The sequence below is a fragment of the Aotus nancymaae genome, unplaced genomic scaffold (genome assembly GCF_030222135.1).
Source record: "Aotus nancymaae isolate 86718 unplaced genomic scaffold, 86718_ANA_hifiasm-v0.15.2.pri h1tg000036l, whole genome shotgun sequence".
Taxonomy (NCBI): domain Eukaryota; kingdom Metazoa; phylum Chordata; class Mammalia; order Primates; family Aotidae; genus Aotus; species Aotus nancymaae.
In genome coordinates, this window is record NW_026988450.1 from 24981137 (window position 1) to 25003973 (window position 22837).

At 33.2% G+C, this 22837-nt stretch overlaps 1 protein-coding gene across 1 annotated transcript in view; it reads left to right on the forward strand.

Annotated features, from left to right (window-relative positions):
• CRISPLD1 (cysteine rich secretory protein LCCL domain containing 1) overlaps positions 1-22521 on the forward strand; it is a 47361-nt gene extending 24840 nt beyond the window's left edge. Inside the window, exons 3-15 of the mRNA XM_021665921.2 lie at positions 1851-1969; positions 2307-2439; positions 3324-3439; positions 4155-4255; positions 5910-6050; positions 6225-6285; positions 6395-6461; positions 6679-6809; positions 9232-9275; positions 9369-9441; positions 14542-14617; positions 18416-18546; positions 21422-22521. Of these exons, the coding sequence (XP_021521596.2) occupies positions 1851-1969; positions 2307-2439; positions 3324-3439; positions 4155-4255; positions 5910-6050; positions 6225-6285; positions 6395-6461; positions 6679-6809; positions 9232-9275; positions 9369-9441; positions 14542-14617; positions 18416-18546; positions 21422-21473 (1245 nt within the window). The 3' untranslated portion in view covers positions 21474-22521. The remainder of the gene's footprint in view (positions 1-1850; positions 1970-2306; positions 2440-3323; positions 3440-4154; positions 4256-5909; positions 6051-6224; positions 6286-6394; positions 6462-6678; positions 6810-9231; positions 9276-9368; positions 9442-14541; positions 14618-18415; positions 18547-21421) is intronic.
• Positions 22522-22837: the final 316 nt, after the last annotated feature.

The window sequence follows — 22837 nt, forward strand, 5'->3', positions numbered from 1 at the left end:
TGGTGTATTGATGTGATTAGATTTCCTGTATCCTTAAAAAATCAAGGCAAGTGAACAAATTCTCCCTGCATTCTGGCCTCTCATCTATAGCTCCTGCCACATCTCTCTTCTTCCTCTCTAAAGTTCTGACAAAGTAACTCACATTTGTTTTCTGTAGTTTTTTCTTTCTCTTCACTTATCAATGATCTGTGTTCTGATTTCTTCACTCATCTTGATCTGAAGTTGCCTTTAGTCGTGAATTAGTACTTAGGAAATCTCAGTTTTCTGTGTCATTCAAACTTGTTACCCACTTTCTACTCCCAAAATAGCTTCTCCCTCCCATTGCTTTTATAATTTCATATTAATTAATTTTTCTTTCTTTAACCTGTTTTATCCTGTCTTGCCTGGCTTCTTTTATTACCTTGTTGGGTTTTTTTCCCTTTAGATTTTGATAATCCCAGATTTTTCTTATTCTTATTATTCCTCTTCTTGTTCTAAATCATATTCACAAATAAATTTATCTCTGGGTGAATAACTTTAAGATCCATATCTTCAGAAAAATATCTTCCTGTTTTTCCTCTGGAGTCCCAGTCATATAGCTCTACTCTCTACTTGGCATATGTGCCCCCATTACATCACTCTTGAAATATTCATGGAAATACATAGACACACACTTTTATTATAACCATCTATTTCTCTTTCCCTGTTTCCTTCCTACCAATTTGGTAGTATCTTCAGTCTTTACCTTTTCTTTTCCTTGCCACTTACCGTAGGCATTTAGCAAGTTCTAGGAATTTAAATTCCTAATTTCACTGTCTGCTCTTTTCCAACTTCATCGATATCACTTAGGTTGTGTCCTCAGGTTCCATTCCCAGATTTGTTTTCCCATCTTCATAACATGCCCAGAGTCCTGGAATTGTAGTGCTAAGATTGAACCCAGGGCTACTCAACTAGGTGTTTTTACCACCACACATATTATACTGCATATTTTTCAAATTAATAAATTGAATACTAAACCCAGAACTTGCAAAATTATTTCAGTAATCATTTCACTAAAATAATTCAATCAGCAATTTAAATTATTTTGTTAAAAATTGTTTTAAAAGTATGAATTAGTTATCCTCATTTAATTTTGTGTAAAATACATATTTTATAAAAGAATCAGATTTGTTAATCATTTATGTATTTAACAAGCATTTATTAATCACCTTGTCCAGATAATAGATACTAGAAAATACACCAAAGATACCAGCAGCACTGCCCCATGAAATTTACAGTCTCATGAAAGAGATAGATATGTAAACAAATACTAACATTACAATGTAATAAGTGCTAAACAAAGGAATGTAACAAAGCCCTAAGAGTCCCAAAGGGGCAGCTTACATCTAAAAGAATTGATAGGATGTCACAGAAAAAGTATTTTATAAAGCTGGATTATGAGGGAAGAGCAGGGACCTGTCTGACAAATAACTGGGAGAAGGATGCTTAGGCAGAGGAAACAATGTTGGCAAGAGCAAGGCCTTGTATGCTTTATGAGAGGGAACAGTGGGAGCACGGATCTTGGACTTTATGTATATGGGGATTTATTTTTATGTGTTTAGACAGAGGAATCACTTCAGCATATTCGTGTTTACTTAAGTAATTCTAAACACATGTGGGACAATTTGGAGGGTTAAGAGATAGAAACATGGAGATTGATTTAGAGGCTATTGCAAACGTAGATGATTTTTTGAGTCTGGTGAGAATCCAGCATTTAAGATGCTGACTTTGTAAAGAAAGAAAGAAGAAGATGTAAGAACTGCTCAACGCTATATTCTGAAGAAGTGTCCAAATGCTACATGTGCATGTTTTGCTTTTGTTTTAAACTGTAGACATGGGATGTAGAGCTGGAAAGAGCTGCAGAATCCTGGGCTGAAACTTGCTTGTGGCAACATGGACCTGCAAGCTTGCTTTCATCAATTGGACAGAATTTGGGAGCACACTGGGGAAGGTATCTTAAAGCATAATTTTTTGTTTTTGAAAACCTAAGTGTTTAAAATGAAATGCTTATTAATTCATCATTGCAATTTTTCAAAGACTTGGTGCCTGGAAGAAAAGTAATCATGAAACAAGTAACAACAAATAAATAGCACACTAGAACAATCAGCAGTTTTTTAGACCTTAATATAAATCATCAATTTATTAGTTACGTAATGGGCATAAATATTTAAGTTTAATAATTCACACAAAGCATCTTTTTACCAAATTATACCAGTATATTTTGCAATATTTAGTTTTGTATTTTCTCCAACTTTGCTTGCCCTCTGTGACTATTTTCTTTCTAATAGATATAGGCCCCCAGCGTATCATGTACAAGCATGGTATGATGAAGTGAAAGACTTTAGCTACCCATATGAACATGAATGCAACCCATATTGTCCATTCAGGTGTTCTGGTTCTGTATGTACGCATTATACACAGGTATGTTTGCAGGGTGTTATACTGAATTCCCCCAAATTGAGTTAACGTAACTATGAAAGAAATTAGGCTGATGAACTTGTCTTTTTATATCATTTAATATGGTTATTAAAAATTTATATTGATTATGTTGAATAGACTTATGAAGTTCTGTAAACAAAGTATCACACAAAAAAGTTGAAACATCTACTTTAAAAGTATTATTTAAATGATTTTGCATAACAAACATTTTTAATATGGGCCCAGTAATATGGGGAGAAATACATCATTTTCAAAGTATTTACCAACAACATTCGATATTTACATGTGCAACATATGTATATTTTTATATTAAGTTTTCACATTTGGTGTGTTCTAAACTTCCAAATCAAACAACTAAATGCAGATTTAACTCGATAAGGCTTACTGCTGCTCGGACTTATTATCAGTGAATATAAAGCAGACTAATTGTCCTGTATGCTCTGCATGTGATAAAATTAAGGCCAGCATCAAACTGCTTGATAACCAGTGGCATGATGAAAACATCATGTTGTATAAGAAATCTGAACATGTAAATTTTTGCTCCAGTATTTGCTGTTTAGGAGGCGATTTTCTGTTCTTTTCTTCATAGAAATGTTAAAATGATAATTATGTTTGTGAGGATGTAACTTTTCAATTATTTACTAAGTTTGCATTTGAAAATGCTTGCATTTTATGACCAGATACAGTATTTTTCTGTAGCTCTCTTTTAAAAATTGAATTAGCTATTACTCAAAGTCTCAGGAAAAAGACCTTTTTTGATATAGTCTTAGTTCATTTTGAATGATAAATGTTGGTTTCTCACATTCAGATTTTATGCATTTTGATCTCAGCCTGCTTTTTCTGAGCCTTTCATTTTTCTAATATAGGTGGTGTGGGCAACTAGTAGCAGAATCGGTTGTGCCATTAATTTGTGTCATAACATGAACATCTGGGGTCAGATTTGGCCCAAAGCTGTCTACGTGGTGTGCAATTACTCCCCAAAGTGAGTAGAGAAAACACTATGTTCAGCTGTTTTTCAAAACAAAATGAAAATATCTTTATATTCTGATTGTTTCCCATTTGCAGTGTGTATTACTGAGTAAAGTGTTTTAATTCTGTTTATTTAATTCTGTTTTAATTCTGTTTATTTAATATGGCAACAACTATAGTTGCCTAATGCATAAAATAAATGCTTACAGGGGGATATGAAAGTAGGATTTTTGTGAATATTTTTATGTCTTCAGTTTTACTTACTTAACTATACTATCCATAAATATTTAGTAATTATTTAGTAGGGATTAACAACTATAAATTAATTGAGAAATGTATTTTCATCTGTGTAAAGACCATTGAAGGGATTATATTAACAATGTGACACAACTGTAATTAGGGTCAAATTCAAATTTAATGTGTGTTTTTATTAAAACAAATGGAATATAAGTGAATATTTCATGGCAGAGTTTAGCTTTCTGAAAAAGTTTGACTTTGTAGTTTTTAACAATGTATGTTGTAAATTACTTTGGAAATTATCAAAACGAGACAGTAATTTATATTTAAACCTAGTAACCAAAAGAGCTCTGTAAAAACACTATATAAATGTCTTAAATCTATACACCAAAATAATTGCTTAGAATGTTCATATATAGAGATGTTTCACAATATTTTACAAGTTATGCCTTTAGACTACTTTTTAATAGAGTGTATATCATCTCTTAAAGGGGAAACTGGTGGGGGCATGCCCCTTACAAACATGGACGGCCCTGTTCTGCTTGCCCACCTAGTTTTGGAGGCGGCTGTAGAGAAAATCTGTGCTACAAAGGTAAGTGCTATTGTGTTGTAGTATTCATGTTGATTTATATTTTAGTCCAGCTTCTGCATTACTTATGTTTAATAAAAGCCAGAAATGCACTTCATGATTACATGAAAAGTCTCTAGAGCTCTATTTCAAATATTTTGAAGAAACCTTTTAAAAATGTTTATATGAATAATAAATCTATTTTACTAATATGAGTTTTTAAAGTTCCATGGTTATTTTAGGTAATTATTTCTGATTCTGCTTTGAAATTACCCCAGAATGACAAGTATATTTATATTCTTAAAAATCATCTTGATGTATTGTTGACTAGAGTTATTTCCATAACTGTCATCATTTTTAAAGGAGTTAGCAATTTAACACTATTTATAGCACTTTAAACATTTTTAACAAAATACCCCTTTTTGTATCTTATTGAAACATGCTCAGTGAATTATACTGATTTTTCACTTCTCACTGCACATTAGTCAGTTTCTCAAGCTAAAATAAGAAAAGTATAACAGTAATATAAAACTACTGTGAAAGTATTACTCTCAAATGCATTTGATGTCTTAAAAAGTAAATATGGTTTTCTATTTATAGCACCTAAAGGTAAACTGTTATGACAAAGCTTTGTGAAAAGAGATGTTTTAGTGCATTCAAGTGAACATTTCTTACTGCCTTGTACTTTTTTCTTAATGATGATTAAATGAGGAATAATGTAGACTAAGTTTATTAGGAAATATGTGAACAATTGCAGCCCCTTTTCAGTGCTCATAATGAGATGTGTCTGTTTTTTCCCCTTAATGATACATTAACCAAAATGAGTAGACAAGAAGTGCCCATATATGTCCCTCTGATGTATAAGCTATTTAAAATTCCTGGAAGAATTTGCAGCATTTTTTTTTATGTGGGTGTTTTCTCTATGTCCAAACCTCCAACCTACCTGCCTCTTCAACAATGACCATTGTCTTTTACTTAAAGCTGACTTTCCTGTGACTTCATACTTTTTTTTTTTAGGTTCTGAGTTATTGAGAATGCATCAAAATAATATGCCTCTCCAGAATGTGCCATTGTCAAGCCTTTGATAAAGGCCAATCTGGAAAAAAAAAACATTGAATTCAAAGTTTGAAATTATTCTCCATAGTCACGTTTAAATTTCTGCATGTTGAATTTCCTCCTAAAGGAAAAATACCTTTCTATGGAAATGGATTTTGTCATAAATAATAAGGGCATGTCAGTCCTTCTTTAGGCCACATTTCCGTTTCAGAGAATTCTAAATGTGATCCTCCTGAAAATATTAAGAATATGATTTTAATTGAAAACAAATTTGATTTTGCTAAGCCATGACCTTATTAGATCACTGTGAGGATTTCATGTTGCCATTATGAAAATGAAACAATGATACATTGAAATGTAACCAGAATTTAGAAGTGGCTTCACTGAATATTAGTCAAACATTAACATAAATGAATCAAGGACTTAAAGGCTTATATGTGTGTTTCATTTACTCCAATGCAGTACCTAAGGTCACCACCTTAAGTTAAAAATCTGTGCAAAAAACAGTACTGATTTTTCTAGTTCTAAATGTTAAATAGGAGTATCAAAGTATGTTATTATTCGATAATTTGTGCACATGTAAAATAGAGTTAGTATTTCCTAATTATGCTTTCTCTAACAGAAGGATCAGACAGGTATTATGCCCCTCAAGAAGAGGAAACAAATGAAATAGAACGACAGCAGTCAGAAGTTCATGACACTCATGTCCGTACAAGATCAGATGATAGTAACAGAAACGAAGTCATAAGCACACAGCAAATGTGTAAGACCTCTATTTTATTTATAAATTTTTTAAAGTACCTAAATGGTATATCCATCAAGATTTAATTAATTTGAACATTTTTAGAATGGAAAAAATTTTTTCATTAGGCTATATATAATGAATTATAGCTGCTTTTATATTATTTAAGTTATTTTGGTATTTTTTTCTTTCTAGCCCAAATTGTTTCTTGTGAAGTAAAATTAAGAGATCAATGCAAAGGAACAACCTGCAATAGGTAATATTTTTTATTATTTTGAAAATTTATTGACAGAATATAAGAAATATTTTTATTTTGTATTGACATTCAGAGAAGCTAAATTTTGTGCCCAATTACTTTTATTTAGGTACGAATGTCCTGCTGGCTGTTTGAGTAGTAAAGCTAAAGTTATCGGCAGTGTACATTATGATATGGTAAGTATTATAAATATATAAAAATATATTATAAATATAATTATTTGGAGATAGAGTCCTTCCATATATTTGATTTTTATTGTGCAAAATAAAATTTATATAAGTATAGATATTTTGTTCAGAAATGTTTAATTTAAATTCATGTAAGTGCGTAGTTAGGACTTACACAGAACCCTGATATTTTTAACATCTTTTTATCTCCTCCTTTTTTTCCAAGCATTCCAGCATCTGTAGAGCTGCAATTCATTATGGTATAATAGACAATGATGGTGGTTGGGTAGATATCACCAGACAAGGAAGAAAACATTATTTCATGAAGTCCAATAGGAATGGCATTCGAACAATTGGGTAAGTACCCAAATAATCTTTTGGACCAGATAATTTTTAATTGTAATGAGCTAACACATTTTTTAAGAACAAAGCATAGAATTATTTAAGAAGAAAGAATTTGGTAATTTTCAAGGTTCATTTTAGCTTATAATTTTCTTTGACAAAAGAAGATAAAGCATCTAAGTTCAAAGTTAAACTCTTTTGCTTGTAGTGGGCATGCTGAAACTCCGAATTTTTTAGTTTCATTAAAAATGTATAAGTTTACAGTTAATTCCTAATGTAAAACAATATATGTTTTAGCTTGACAGAAAATACTCCCAGGAAGGGTAATTCATTTGCATATTCTTCCTGTTCTGTTTAGGGAAGGAAAATGGCTTATTTCATGCAACATTAACTTTGTTGATAAGATAAATTACATTAGAGAAAAGAGAGCTTTGAACAGTTCTCTAAATATGTATAATGCTATGTCATCTTTCTATGTCCATTTAAAAGTATCTCAATATAAAAGCATTTAGTTTTATATATGTTTCTCCTATTAGGCACACCAAATACCTTACTCCAAAACACTGTGCATTTTTGGATGTACTGTGTAGAGGTAGAAAAATGCGGGCTTTTGAAATATCATTTTAGTGTCTTTTTTTTTCTCTAAGTAAAACAGTAAACATTACTGAACTTAATACAGAATGCGTTTTCTGAGGAAATTTGACATTGTCTCTTTTGCTGCAATACAATTGTATGAAATGTAACAGTGGGTTAAGTTAGAATTAATAACTATAAAAAACTATTAGGAACTCTCAAAAATTTGTGGAATAATTTCCTATACATTTTTTGTTTTTGGTTTTGTTTTGGTTTTTCGAGATAGGGTCTCACTCTGTCACCCAGACTGGAGTACAGTGGCGCAATCTCAGCTCACTGCAACCTCCACCTCCTGGCTTCATGGGATTCTCCTGCCTCAGCTTCCTGACTAGCTGAGATTACAGGCATATACCACCACGCCTGGCTAATTTTTGTATTTTTAGTAGAGACGAGGTTTCACCATGTTGACCAGGCTGGTCTAAACTCCTGACCTCAGGTGATCCACCTGCCTCGGCCTCCCAAAGTGTTGGAATTATAGGCATGAGCCACTGTGCCCAGCTTATTATGCCGTTTTATTCAAAGGCTTGATGGGTAGTTTTTAGCTGTTAGTGAAAACTCATTTTAGCAAAAGTTTTTTTTTTTTTGTTATTGTTGTTTTTAAGACAGAGTCTCAGAGGTTCAACTTTTCCTGCCTCAGCCTCCCAAGTAGCTGGGACTACAGGTGCATGCCACCATGTCCAACTAATTTTTGTTATTTTTAATAGAGATGGGTTTCATGGTGTTGGCCAGGCTGGTCTCAAACTCCTGACCTCAAGTGATCCTCCTGCCTTAGCCTCCCATAGTGTTGGGATTACAGGCGTGAGCCACCACACTCTGCCGAAAGTTCTATAGAAATATTTATTAACTAACCTATTTATTTGGCAAACATTTACTAATTACCTTCAATAAGCAATAAATATGGTTATTAGTTTTAGTAAGCCAAACAATGAGTGTTCCATTAAAGGACATTTATCCTGTTATTTACTTTTTTTCCTCTTAATTTTTAATTATCTCTATTATAGAAATTCTCTTGAAACTTGAAGGCTATATTTAATAGGTTGTATATTTTATGCCTCAAAGAATGTTATTTCTTTTGGACACATTATAGATGATGAATATTAAATACTGAATTTGAAGCTGACAGAAATAGAATTGTTGAAATTTTACACCTTCAGTTCTGAGCTAATATATTCAGAGAGTATATCATGTTAAAGTACCATCACAAATAAGCCTTACGTTTTGCAATAGATGTTTTTCTGAAAATTGGATGTACATAAACCAATTAAAATTTTGATCTAGAATTGTGTGCCTAATCTTATATTTCAGCTTTTTAAGAATGAATGTAATGAGGAGAAGGTTTTTCATTGTACTGTAGATGTTTTGCTAGATACTAGGGGGAACAAAAAAAGAATAATGTACACTTGCTTAGGTACGTATAATTTTGTAGTCTCTTTACAACACTGTCATGTTTTCTGTTGTGTAAATAGCTTGGTCCTGTGGAGGCAGGAAATTAGTATTTGAGCATTTTAATTTTGATAGGAGTCAAATATATGTGTGTGTATGTATAGCTTCATGCTATTATCTATAAGTTTTGAAATTAATAATGAAAAGAGATCACCTTAAGAATGTTGATTTGGTTAATACCTGATGGTAATATGGATTTACCATAAAATTAATTATGTATTCTTATATTGCTACTTGTCTATTTTAATAAGTGTTTAAAAAGAACATGAAGTGTTCATAAACTTGAAAGATACCAGAAATTATGCTGCTGCTGATGATGCCTGTGTGAAAATAATTAACATTTCTGTATTTTTACCTTCAGCAAATATCAGTCTGCTAATTCCTTTACAGTCTCTAAAGTAACAGGTGAGCACATTTTTCATCTTACTTTCTTAATACTGTGTAGTATGATATTGCTTTCAAAGGATTCACTCATTGTTTTGTGTTTTAATTCTTCAGTTCAGGCTGTGACTTGTGAAACAACTGTGGAACAGCTCTGTCCATTTCATAAGCCTGCTTCACATTGCCCAAGGTAAACCAGTATACACATAGGGGGCTTTGGCCCCATTATAACTGTTTTTGCCTGAAATTCTAGCATCTCTGGGATTCAAAAGTTGTATAATCTTGAACTGCTAAGCAGGAGGGAGCAGTGGAACATCATAAACTACATGCACTCCAGGCAGGCCTAGTGTGCTTTCTCCAAATGCAAAAGTACTCTCTGCTGTTTTATAATGTCAGAGTTTATGCATGTAATCTGTATGTTCATCTGCGCTACAAAGAGTCCTTTATTAATCTGCTCTGGCTGCTGTAACAAAACAGCATAGACTGGGTGATGTAAACCACAGAAATTTACTTCTCACAGTTCTGGAGGTTGAGAAGTTAAAGATCAAGGTGCTGGTTGATTCGGTTCCTAATAAAGGCTCTCTTCCTGGCCTACAGATGGCCACCTTCTCTGTGTCCTCACATGGTGGAGGGAGAAAGACAGTTCACTTTCTTAAATCTTTTTTATAAGGATGCTAATCCTGTTGGATGAGGGGCCCACCCTTATGACCTCATTTAACCTTAATTACCTTCATAAAGGCCCTGTCTCCAAGTTCAATCAAATTGGGGATTGAGACTTCAATATATAAACTTTGAAAGGACAAAATAATTCAGTTCATAACAGTTTCTTACAACAGAAACTAAAATGGCATAACTCTTATTTTTTAACATTATTATCCAGTTTTTTAATTAGATCAGTCTGATTGCATTTGGTAAGTTAAAAAGCCCATCTTCAACTTTCTTTTATTTTTGTTTTGTATATTCTCTTTTACAAAGTTATAATGGAATTTATGTACTATAAAATAATGAAAAAAGCTTTATTTATCTTGGCCAAGCTAAGATGAAAACTGTTAAAAGTATTATGGTTATAATCCATAATCAGTAATAGGAAAACAAAGTATGTCTCCATATATCCAATATTAGTTCTATCCACACTATTTCCATTAATGCAAATATCCACACTACTTCTAAAAACTAGTAATGAGATTTAAAGATATAAATGTAATTTGACAAAATATTTTAGCCTAAAAATTTAAGGAGCTTATTTTTATGGAAAAGTTTATCTACTTTGGAAAAACTTCATTAATTACACTTTTATAACAAAAGCAAAGCAATGTTTCACTTAAAGAATGGGGTTGGTTGTTCACAAGGTACATAACAGAATCTTTATTACAGAAGACTGTCATCTTGATATAGCAGAGTACTTCATTTTCTATCAGTTTCTAAGTTACAGATGTGATATAAACAATAAATTTTGTCACATACATATAACCAGCCTGTTTCCTTTAAAATAATGTGTCTCTACTAATGCAAGACTGCTGTTGTAATGTTTTTGGTCAGCTAACTTGATGCATGCTAATTGAGAATTTTAAAATTCTTCAGTTTGTCTTGCCGAAATCAGCAGATTACCAAGTATGTAGGATAATTTGAGGACCTCTTACTGGGTGAAGTACATCATATACTTTTTACCATCTGACCACTAATAAATTATATGCCGAATATTTTTGTGATAAAAATATAATCTGTTATTAGAGCTTGACTAATTATTTTCTTAAGACTAACATTTTTGATTAAATCATTGTTTGCTCTGTAGTCTTAGAAATTTTGTAGAAATATTTTTTCAGATTTCTCAAGCCCCTTACACTTACAAATTACATTTTTATAGAAAAAAAGTAAAGATGTATTGGTAGGTGAAGCTGGTAAATTTTAGCATCATTTCATTTTCCTGTGGAAAAAAACAGGAACTTTAGAATTTAAATTTATGAATATTTATTAAATACCTACTAAGTACCAATATTATGCCTAACCTTATGTCAGCCATGTGACTAGGTTTATGGGGACCAAATCATAAGGATAATCTCTGTAGAGCATTCTAACATAAAGGCCTTCACTAGCAGATGCTCAATAAAGGGCAATTTTATAACTATAAAACAAACTATATCAATATTGTTGCAAAAGGGAAAAATCAAGTAAAGCATTAATAAACAAGTTCCCTCTTTCTTGACTTGTTTCAGAAAGCAAAACATAGAAATTAGGATAATGATATAAATTTTTAAAATTTAATTTTAACCTTTACTGTTATCAATATAATAAATCCATACAAATGACAATTTATACATAATATTGACTTAAGTAGTCTGAAAAGCTTCTCCCTTTTTTTGTTTCAGTGAAATACAGTTGTCTTTTCTTTTTCCCATATGAAATTTGTAATAATTTCATAAACTAGGTTGTAATGATATTATTTATTTGACGGGTTATAACTTTTAGGGAACCATGTAGTTGGTACATCCCTTTTAGAATTTTATGTCATTTAAGTAGGCAGAGGCATAGTATATTCTGGAGAAAAATGACAACACTAAATAAATTAAATGAAATTAGCTCAAGAAGACCTTGAAGAAACAAGATTTACCTGCAAATCTTGTCCTTGAAATTTTGCATGTCTGGTACAACAATTCAAAATAAACTCTAACTATTATTTAGTAACCATTTAGTTATTATGTAGTAACTATTACTTAGTGTCTTATAAAAATTGTAAGAAATGTTATCCAGTTTTATATATATCTATAAAACAATAAGGCCTTTAAAATTTATTGAATGCTCAAGATGTAAAAGTAGATATTAAAGTATGTCAGCATTTTCATTCAAAGCTTATAGGCAAATTATAGGTTAAAAAATGTTTACTAGACCACTACCTACCTCCTCAGTAGTGTATAATAAGCTGTTAAAAACAGATTGGAATACAAACAACCAAAAACTTCTCCCAATATTTGTTTTATCTGAAGTCATCTAACTCATCTTGGACTACTGATTTTGGCAGACCAGCAGGTGAATATGGGTAAGAAGGAGTTTGCAGAGCATGCAGAGCAAGTGGTTTTACAACCGTAAGGATGGCAGTAAATGTCCAGCAGTTCTCAAATACAGTAAGATCAGTTTCCAGTCAAAGGGGACACCCTTCCTTCTACAGGACGCTGTTCCCAGACAGCGTCTTTTAAGCAATCAACCCTTTATTTCAAAGTTATGGAAACTCAGATTCACGTATTACTTATATTTAAATGGTTCTGGTTTACATGTTATGTGCAGTATATACAGTGTAGAGTATACAGTGTTATACAAATTTTAGAAATAAGAACTATAGCTATTTCTTAAAAGCTATCTTAAGGAAGATCTGCTTCAATTGGCAAGGGTAGTTTCAACTGAAGTATGTTTAGAATACTTTTAGGAAAATTGTTGATGCTATCATCCACCAATGATTATCATGTAGTTATGTTGAGAGTCTCATTTACTACATAAAATTGTGTTTTTTTCGGTTTTAGTTTGTTTCCTTTTACTGATGGGTGTGTATGTGTATGAATGCAGACGAGCCACTTAATTAAAAGTAAAACACCATTTGACAGTTTCTTGAAATTTGGGAGGTTTTTTAAAATATCATGTGATTGATTAAACATTGATAATTGGACCCTATGTTTAAATAAAAAGCTTTTGGTCATATTGTATTTAGAGCCTGAATAACAACAACAACAACAAATGCTTGGAAATGTCTTTTAAATGAGCTAAGCCAACCAGGTATCAGTAAGGCAGTAGGATTTCTGGAGGAAGAGCATTCCAGGCAGAAAAGATAAATGCAAAGGCTCTAAGGCAGGAGCCTATTGTGTGTGTCTGAGTAATAACCATTAGGCCAGTGTGACTGCGGCAGGGTGGTAAAGTGGGAAAAGAGTTAAGATATAAAGACAGAAAGGCAGTGGGGACAGAAGATGCAGGGCTTATTGACCATTATTGACCATCCTGAGGCTCTTGTCATTTACTCTGAATGTGATGGAAGCTGCTGGAAAATTGGGAGCAGAGGAATGATGTGTTTGGACTTGTACAGTTTTTTTTTTGTTTGTTTGTTGTTTGAGATGGAGTCTCACCATTGTCGGCCCAGGCTAGGGTGCAATGGTGCAATCTCGGCTCTTTGCAACCTCTGCCTCCCAGGTTCCAGCAATTCTCCTGCCTCAGCCTCTGAGTAGCTGAGATTACAGGTGCCCGCCACCATGCCTGGCTAATATTTGTATTTTTAGTACAGACAGGGTTTCACCACGTTGCCCAGGTGAACTCCTGACCTCAGGTGACCCACCTGCCTTGGCCTCCCAAAGTGCTAGGATTACAGGCATGAGCCACCACATCCAGCTAGACTTGTACGTTTTAATATAAGTATGGAAAATAGATTGGAGAGAGCCAAGTTGGAGGCAGGGAGACCATAGAAGAAATATAGAAGAGCCTATTGCAGTAATTTAGATAATAGACTATAAGGCCCAGAGTTATCATGACTGACGTGCTTGGGGATGCTCTGATCTTAGATATGTTTTCATGTATAGCCAATAGAAATTGCTGATGGGTTGAATGTAAGGTGTTAGATTAAGAAAGGGATTGGAAATAGAGTAAAGATTTCTGGCCTGAGCACCTGGAATCATGGGGGTGCTGTTTATTGCAATGGAAATTTTACAAAAAGAACAAATTTGGGGACAAGAAGTGGAGATTAGGAATTTAGTTTCATACATGATATGCTTGAGATGATTATTCTAGCTAAATGGAGACATTGAATAAGCAGTAGGATATACAAGTTTGGAATTAAAAGAAGTCCCAACTGGAAATATAAATTTGGAAATCAGCCTTTTAAAGATGATAATTAAAACGTGAAATTGGATGAGATACCAAAGATGTGAAGATAGAGAAGAGAAACTATGAGATGTGTGAGGCAGACAATGATTCAGATTTTCCAAGTTAGCAGTTTACTGAATTCTACAGGTACATTGGGTTGCAACTTCTCAGATACATAGAGATGCTTTCTGATGTTTCTTTTGGCTTCAAATCCCCACATTAGAAGGCTACCTGACTAAATTTTTTTAAAATCACATTTATGCCAAAACATAGAAATAGATAAACAGAAGCAATTGTGTCTACTGCCTGAGCTTGTACAATTGACTATTTCAGGAAAAAAAAAATGAGGAGGGTTTAGAATGTCTAACTTACTTTGTATATGCACACCAATGATTTTACTAATAAGAAAATCTTAAGTAACCAGCTTACTTTATATGTATACTTTTTTTTTCAGAGTATACTGTCCTCGTGACTGTATGCAAGCAAATCCACATTATGCTCGTGTCATTGGAACTCGAGTTTATTCTGACGTAAGTATCCTAATTTATATAGCTCTCAAATTCATGTATATATATAAATGTATAGACACATTTAAATGTATATATGCACATTTATATACAAAGCAAGGAAATAGACTTTGTTAATATGCATTCTCAGAAGAGTTAAACATCCTTATCAATGAAAAATTAATATCCATATGTAAGATATGAGTGTATAATTATTTGACATAATTTTTCTTCATATTCTCCCCATATGTTTTGTATAAGACACATAATGAAATAGTCTATAGTAATTGTTGGGAAGGAAAATGTGTTTTGCTTTTTGTAAATGTTTCTTTTGAGTCTTTAGTATTTGAGGTCTAAACTGTACCTTTAGTATTTGAGTGTCTTCACTACTGAACAGCCATTTAAAATGTAGCATAGCGTCATAGAGATGCTACATTAAAATATATGCAAAAGAGAACTAGTTGAGGGGATGTTGTAATAGATGACTATAGTAGGCTTGGACAAGGAATACGAGCTGTGATGGCTTCATTATGGTTAAGTACTTTTTTAATGAGATAGAGTTTCTTCTGTTGCCCAGGCTGGAGTACAGTGGCATGATCCTGGCTCAGTTTAACCTCAAACTCTTGGGCTCAAGTGATCCTCCTTCCTCAGCCTTCCAAGTAGCTAGCAGAACAAGTACATGCCACCATGCCTGGCTGTTATTCTGTTATTGTAGAGATGGGGTCTCACTGTATTGCCCAGGCTGGTGTGGCCTCAAGCAGTTCTCCTGCCATGGCCTTCCAAACTTCCAGGCCTGTTAAGTGCTTGTTGAGCCAGATTTGCAGTCAGTTGCTAAGGAGGATTAGGGAACATGTTCTAGTGGGATGAGTGACATTTACAAAGTATTGGAGTTGAGAGTAAATGAGCTGCATATCAGTCTAGCAGATAGCTTTGTCTCTGAGCTGCTGAAAATCAGAATGAAAAGAAGCTTCAACCAAGTTAGTCTGAGAGAGAGAGGAATCCAGCTCACAACAATGAGTAGATAAAGTCTGAAAGTGTATGCTGATGAGCTTACGTTTTATGAGGCAAACACTTAGTACAGGTTTCTCTAAGCCAGAGAGTTACAAGTGCAAATTTAGGAAATGTCTTATGCAAATATTCAATAGAATCCTAAGGGAGTTTGATCACGTAAAGAGGCCTGAATATGTACATTATCACCTGTTTCTCTTGGTGAGCTTATTTAGGTCCAGACTTTTTTCATTTCAGCTTTACCTTTGCAATTATTCTTCAATTCTGAGTCTCTCTCAAGCTCCAGATTTGCATTAGTCTTACGTGCCACTGAAATGTCCTGCTGGTAGGACGTGCTAGTCTTCACATTTGTGCTTATATTCTTGCCTCTGTTGAAATACAATATTTTTAAAAATTTTGTGTCGAAATTGTGGTCACTTCAAAACTTGAATTATTGCCACTTTCTCTGTGAGGGTGTGTTGCTGGACCTTCTAACCCAATTATGAAATTGGCCTAATTTCAACCCCTGTAACTTCATTTCTTCCTTTTGGCCCTTAGCCTGTTTTATTAGGTGTTAAGATTGTTACCCTATCTCTTTTATTAGTTTGTAAGTTTCTCAAGAGCAGAAGCTGGGTTATTCATTCATAATTTTGATCACTAATTTGATGTCTGCCAAACTGTGAACAAGACAGGGTTGTCCTGCCTAAACAGAGCTTAGAGCACATAGTGACATCAGATATTAAGCAAATACCTTGCACATAAATATTTGTTGAAGCAAGTAGATTAATAAATATATAGGAATACACATACCTTAACTCAGAGATTGCCAGAGAAATCATAGTTTTCAGATTTTCCCTTTAAGCAGGAGAACTTTTTTGTCATATCTAGAAAAAGTCTTTCAAAATATCCTGTATACTTCTATACCTTTAAAGCCATCTATTTATTAGAGTTAAGGTTTTGTTAGAACTCATATCTTGAGATCATTTTATCCTTCTACCTTCAGTGAAATGGATGGGTAATATGTGTATTATATAGGTCCTTTGAAGAGTAAGTTGAAAATATAAAGATTACTGTCACATAGCAAGTACAAAATCAGTCTTCCCTGCCCCTACAAAATACATTATCTCTCCAAATAAAGTATGGAAATGTGAGAATCAATCAGCTTCCTTCCCTCCCTCCTTCCTTTTTATTTCTTTCTTTCCAGAGTTAGCCCCTGTACATTCTGTTGCTTTGAACTTTTATTTAGAATTTTTTAATATATTAATTTCTGCATTCATTTAAAAAATCTGTTTTCACAGATAAATGCTTCTTTCTTTCCATCAGATACTAATTTTTATAAAGTCTGAGTATGAAAAGAAAATGTCTTCTCATCTCTGAACTCAAATAGGAATGCCTGCTGACTGCAAAATTGCAGGCAATACAGTAGTCTCAAAACGTATTAAGTACTTGGACTAAGTAAATATTTTATCTAAGCACTTTTGTTGCCCTGGGAAAAATGCTGATAATACCCTTGTAACAGAACAGAATAAATACAGAAATGTGCACGGAATTATTTTTAATTCTATCTGTTAGGAGCCATATTGGATGCAAATATTATTATAATTCAGTGGGACTATAAATGGTGAAGAAAATGCCTTTGAGTAAGGATGCAGGTTTTAGATGCATGATATTTTGTAATATAACAAAAGTACAGAAAGGATTAAACAGTTTAGCATTCACAGTCTGCTCTAATAAATACTGACTGATGCTCTAGAGTTCACAGCACAGTAATGAAGCAAGGTCATGTAAGATATACATGCTTATATGAACTTAAAAAAGCATATTAAATCACCCACATGTGCATAGAGATAAGAAAAGAACACACCAATGGGATCAGAAAAGACCCATGTGCATTTGATGTGGATTGCTTTATACTGAAACAGTTCAAGTATTTCTTTGGTGGGATTTCCTTGGATTGTACTTAGTTATTAACAAATTTTGGTAAAACATTTGGACTAAAGCAAATGATAAAATCTTGAGAAGATTTTAATGGGCCAAAAGAAATGATCTGACTTTTAGAATTCAGTAGTTTAAAAAATTTGAAAGTATTGAACCTGAAACAGTGATTTTCTTCTCCATAGAAATCCCATTCAATTCAGATCATATGACTAGTACAACGTAATCATAGAACTTTCCTAGTATTTCATGTCAGACCATTCAAACTAAGTTGACAGGCATTACAAATCTAGGTAGAAGCTATAATGGTTCTTCATTTTTTTCTTTTTTGGGTTATTCTTTTGGCAAAGTTTCTCTGTGTAGATTATATTATTTACTAAGAAAAAAACTGCCCCATTTCTTGTATTTTGGAACAGAGGCCATAATCATATGCAGAACTATGGTGGAGTTTGTATTAGGCAAAAGTGAACATACATGAGGGATGAGTAATCTAACCTGTGAACATCGGTCAGAGTGAGTCCAGTTTAGAACAAAGTCTAAAATTTAAGAATGACAAACAGGCCCTAGAAGAGATAAAAGAAGCGAATTTGCTTTTTATTGCTTTGATATTCTAAGCCTACTGTTTGGACAGAACAGGTGTTTGGTAGATTAGATGGGAGAGGGCTCTTACTATTGCAGCCACCCTTAAGGTTGACCTTCAGACTTGATCCGAATTGGCTTTGACTTTGTGATGTTTCAGACGCTACTTTATGCACAAAACCTCATCCTATAGCTGCTCACTGGCTATCCATGACATCCAGATGTCAGCGACTTCAATCTATTAATAATAGAAGAATAGCCTGGACAAGTTCAGCAGGAATTTCCACTAATGCCCATTTCTTTGTTTCCTTGCCTTCTCAGCTGTCCAGTATCTGCAGAGCAGCAGTACATGCTGGAGTGGTTCGAAATCACGGTGGTTATGTTGATGTGATGCCTGTGGATAAAAGAAAGGCCTACACCGCTTCTTTTCAGAATGGAATCTTCTCAGAAAGGTAAAAACAAGGCATATATATGTATATTTGTAAATGCCATCTATCCCTCTATTCATGATTGCTTTACAGTTGACCCACTTTAACATTTTTAGCTTTTTTCAAAGTTAGCCACTGTGTTCCTTTGCACACTCGTGTACCAGTCAGTCTTCCAGGGATGGGAGAAGCTGTAGTACCAGAGGTGCCTGTCTCCTGCAGGCTAATAAAAATCAACATGAAAATCGGATTACAAGTCAGAACTACTCTTTTGTTAATTGATCTTATAATTAGGAACTTTCTTTCATCCTCTTTTGGATTTTCTAGATTAGTTTTTATATTTAATTCTTTCTAGGTGAGCAAGGCACTGAATATTTCTCTAATCCAGTTATCTGACAAAGTATTTGACAAAAACAATGTCTGATTTTCCCTAGAACCAAATTCTCTTACTGATTTGAAGTTAGACGCCTAGTATGATATAAATGAACTCTTTCAAGTCATATTTCATATTATTTAACCCACCCACTAATGTCATATATTTTGGTGATTTGAGAAAATTCATGTAACTCACTTTTTCAGGCATTAATACATATTAAAATAAATGAATCAATGGTGATTTTTTAAATCATTGGTACTTCTGAAAGTAATATTAAAAGTCCTATTTATTTGTATAGAGATAGAAAAATCCCTAACATTTAGGTATTTCCTGGGTTCTTCAAAATTGCCAATGTAGGGCACATACATGTATCAGTTTCTCTAAGGGACACCAAAGGATGTGTCACACAGGGTATCTAGATTACCTTCCACATAACCATCTGGGTGTCATCCTCACAAAAATACAAATCTGTATTAGTGTCTGTTTTCATATTAGACTATGTCAAGAGGTGATTGTTAAGACTATGACATCGCTACAACCTGCTCATGGCCTCCTTAAGCTCAGTGTTCCCCACGATACATAAAATGGAAAAATTGAGCTTATAAAATTGAGCTTATAAAATGCAATTTTATAAGCTAAACTGAGTGATGTGGTTTTATTTATGCCTAATAATTCTTAGATATATTTTAAAACTATAAAATGATAGGTGATATCCTAATAAAACAATATAATTATTTTTGAGTACCTACTATGAATATTCTAGATGTTAGATGCTCCTGGGCACTCTTAAGTATGTTAGCTCAGCTTCAACAGCCCTGAAATGTCAGTCCTATACCCAGAGATATATGTGTGTGTGTGTATATATGTGTGTGCATGTATGTATATGTAGATGCATGTGGGTATGTCTGTGTATATATGTGTGAGTGTGTATATATACATACACTATATTATATATATACATATATATATTAACTGAGGCTTCGAGGGGTTAAATGATGTGCCCAAGTTCACATAACTTGTAAATTTCATGACTCAGTCTGTAGGCTCAGAGATATGTATTTTTCCAGTATTTAACTATGTACAAAAAAGAAACACACCAAACACATTAACTTCCTAAGGCTCCCCGTCAGTCTGTTTCTCATAAATAAAATGGCTTTGGATTGGCCATCTACTTGTGTAAAACATCTGGCATGCGTGCAGGCACGTGTCTATGTGTTGTGTGTTGCATACTTGTGAAACGCCTTATTTTACTCTAAAACTGTCTCCCTTTTTTCTTGTACATGAATAAATATATGAGAGAAATTTCACTGTTTCTTTCTTAGCATTTATTTTATTGGCTCCAAAAGTCTTTTGTAATTATTAAGAAAATAAAAGTTTATGTAAAAGCTTCAAAAGCTTACAGTTGATTTGAATAAATAATGATTAATGGTACTACCAATCTGTTTTAACTTTTAGACATTTAAACAAAGCATATCTTGATTTATGTTGCTAAATAAATATAAATAGTTTAATAAAGAGTAAAATTTATGAGTCTGCATTACTTTTAACTTCTATTTTAAAAGGACTTTCAAAATGAGATTGAATGCTCAGGGTGTGTGTGTGTGTGTGTGTGTGTGTGTGTGTGTGTGTTTTATTTCAGTGAAGATATTCTTAGGTCCTTTCAGATTTGACCATTAAATATCCTTACCAACATTTTCCTTGAAATTATAGATGTTAAGAGTATAATCTATGATAGCAGTGTAATTTAAATTTTGTCAGATTTAGCCAATGATAATAAGCTAGTGCTCTAGAGAGTATTGCTCAAGTACCAGCTGTCTTTTTTTTTTTTTTTTTTTTTTTCGAGATGAAGTCTCACTCTGTCACCCAGTCTGGAGTTCAGTGGTGCAATCTCGGTTCACTGCAACATCGCCCCCGCGAGTTCAAGTGATTCTCCTGCCTCAGCCCTCTGAGTAGCTGGGATTACATGCGCCTGCCACCATGCCTGGCTAATTTTTGTATTTTTGGTAGAGATGGGGTTTCACCATCTTGGCCAGGCTGGTCTTGAACTCCTGACCTTGTCAGCCATCCGCCTCAGCCTTCCAGGTGCTGGGATTACAGGCATGAGCCATTGGGCTCAGCCTCAGCTGTCTTTTTAGCTTGTAACCTTGCATATCAGTTGTAAATCTGAGTCTGAGTATTCCCCATGTAAAATTGAATAACAGCTGTTGAACTCTGCTTTATTAGAATGAAAAAAGGTAATATAGGAAAACATGATCTAGAATCTGTAAAGTTCTGTAGAGACTACTATTATTACCATTACACATCTTAAATGCCTTTAGCAAACTTGCAGTCCAGCATACATCTAAGATTTAAGAATTATGTCATCTTCATTCAAACTTTCCAATAACTATAAATTATAGTAACCTAAGAAAGTTGACCATCTGGATTTGTACAGCTGCTTTCTTGACCGTCATAAGAAAGCATGATTTATAAGAAGGATTATGTATAGAGATGACATCAATATATTTTTTTTGTATGTTTTTGCAGTTTACAGAATCCTCCGGGAGGAAAGGCATTCAGAGTATTTGCTGTTATGTGAAACAGAATACTTGGAAGAGGATCATAAAGACTATTCCAAATGCAATATTTCTGAATTTTGTATAAAACTGTAACATTACTGTACAGAGTACATCAACTATTTTCAGCCCCAAAAAGTGCCAAATGCATATAAACCTTGATAGACAAAGTCTATAAAGTAAAACATGGGACGTTAGCTTTGGGAAAAGTAATGAAAATGTAATGGTTTTAGAAATCCTGTGTTAAATATTGCTATATTTTCTTAGCAGTTATTTCTACAGTCAATTACATAGTCATGATTGTTCTACATTTCATATATTATATAATATGGTGCTTTGTATATGCCACTAATAAAATGAATCTAAACATTGAATGTGAATGGCCCTCAGAAAATCATCTAGTACATTTAAAAATAACTCTAAAACTGAAAGAAACCTTACCACATTTTTCCCAGTTCAGTGCTATGCCATTACCAGTTCCAAATAATCTCAAATAATTGTCCATTTAAAAACTGTAATTTTTTTTCTTCTTTTAATTTAGGCATATAGGATATTAAGTTTTGATATTGCACTTCTTATTTTATATAAAATAATTCTTTATTATCCAAATGAATCTGTTAAAATGTTTGATTTCTTGGGAATGGCCTTAAAATTAAATATATTACAGTCAGAGTGGTGGTATGAAAACATTCCTAGTGATCATGTAGTAAATGTAGGGTTAAGCATGGGCAGCCAGAGCTTTTTATGTACTGTTAAAACTGAGGTCACACATTTTCCTTGTATCCTGGCAAATACTCCTGCAGGCCAGGAAGTATAATAGCAAAAAGTTGAACAAAGATGAACTAATGTATTGCATCACCATTGCCACTGATTTTTTTTAATGGTAAATGACCTTGTGTATAAATACTGCCTTATTATGGTGCATATAATGGTGATATATTGTTTCTATGAAAAACGTATTGTGCTTTGAGACTAAAACTCTGTAAAATGTTACTTTTGGTAATTTTTTTTTCTGCTGGTGGATTTACTATTTCCCTTAAACATTAAAATTAATCATGTTTCAAAGTTTTATTTTTAGTTCCTTTTGCGTGCTTATTTTGATTTAGAAATTAAGATAAATGAACAAAATTATTGTAAGTCTTCTAAATTTGGTTTATTGACATTAGCATAAATAACATACTTACTACTAGATGTCTACAAAATCAACCTAATTATTTAGGTATTTGCATGTGAAAGAGAAACACATATTTAGAAACGTAGCAGGGCAGATTTTAAATAGAGAGGGAAAGATGAATTATTAAAGTAGAAAAAAGTCTGAACAATACAATGTGATTAAAGAATTGACAGGACAATCAATACTTCAGATACTTTTAGAAAGTAAATAGGT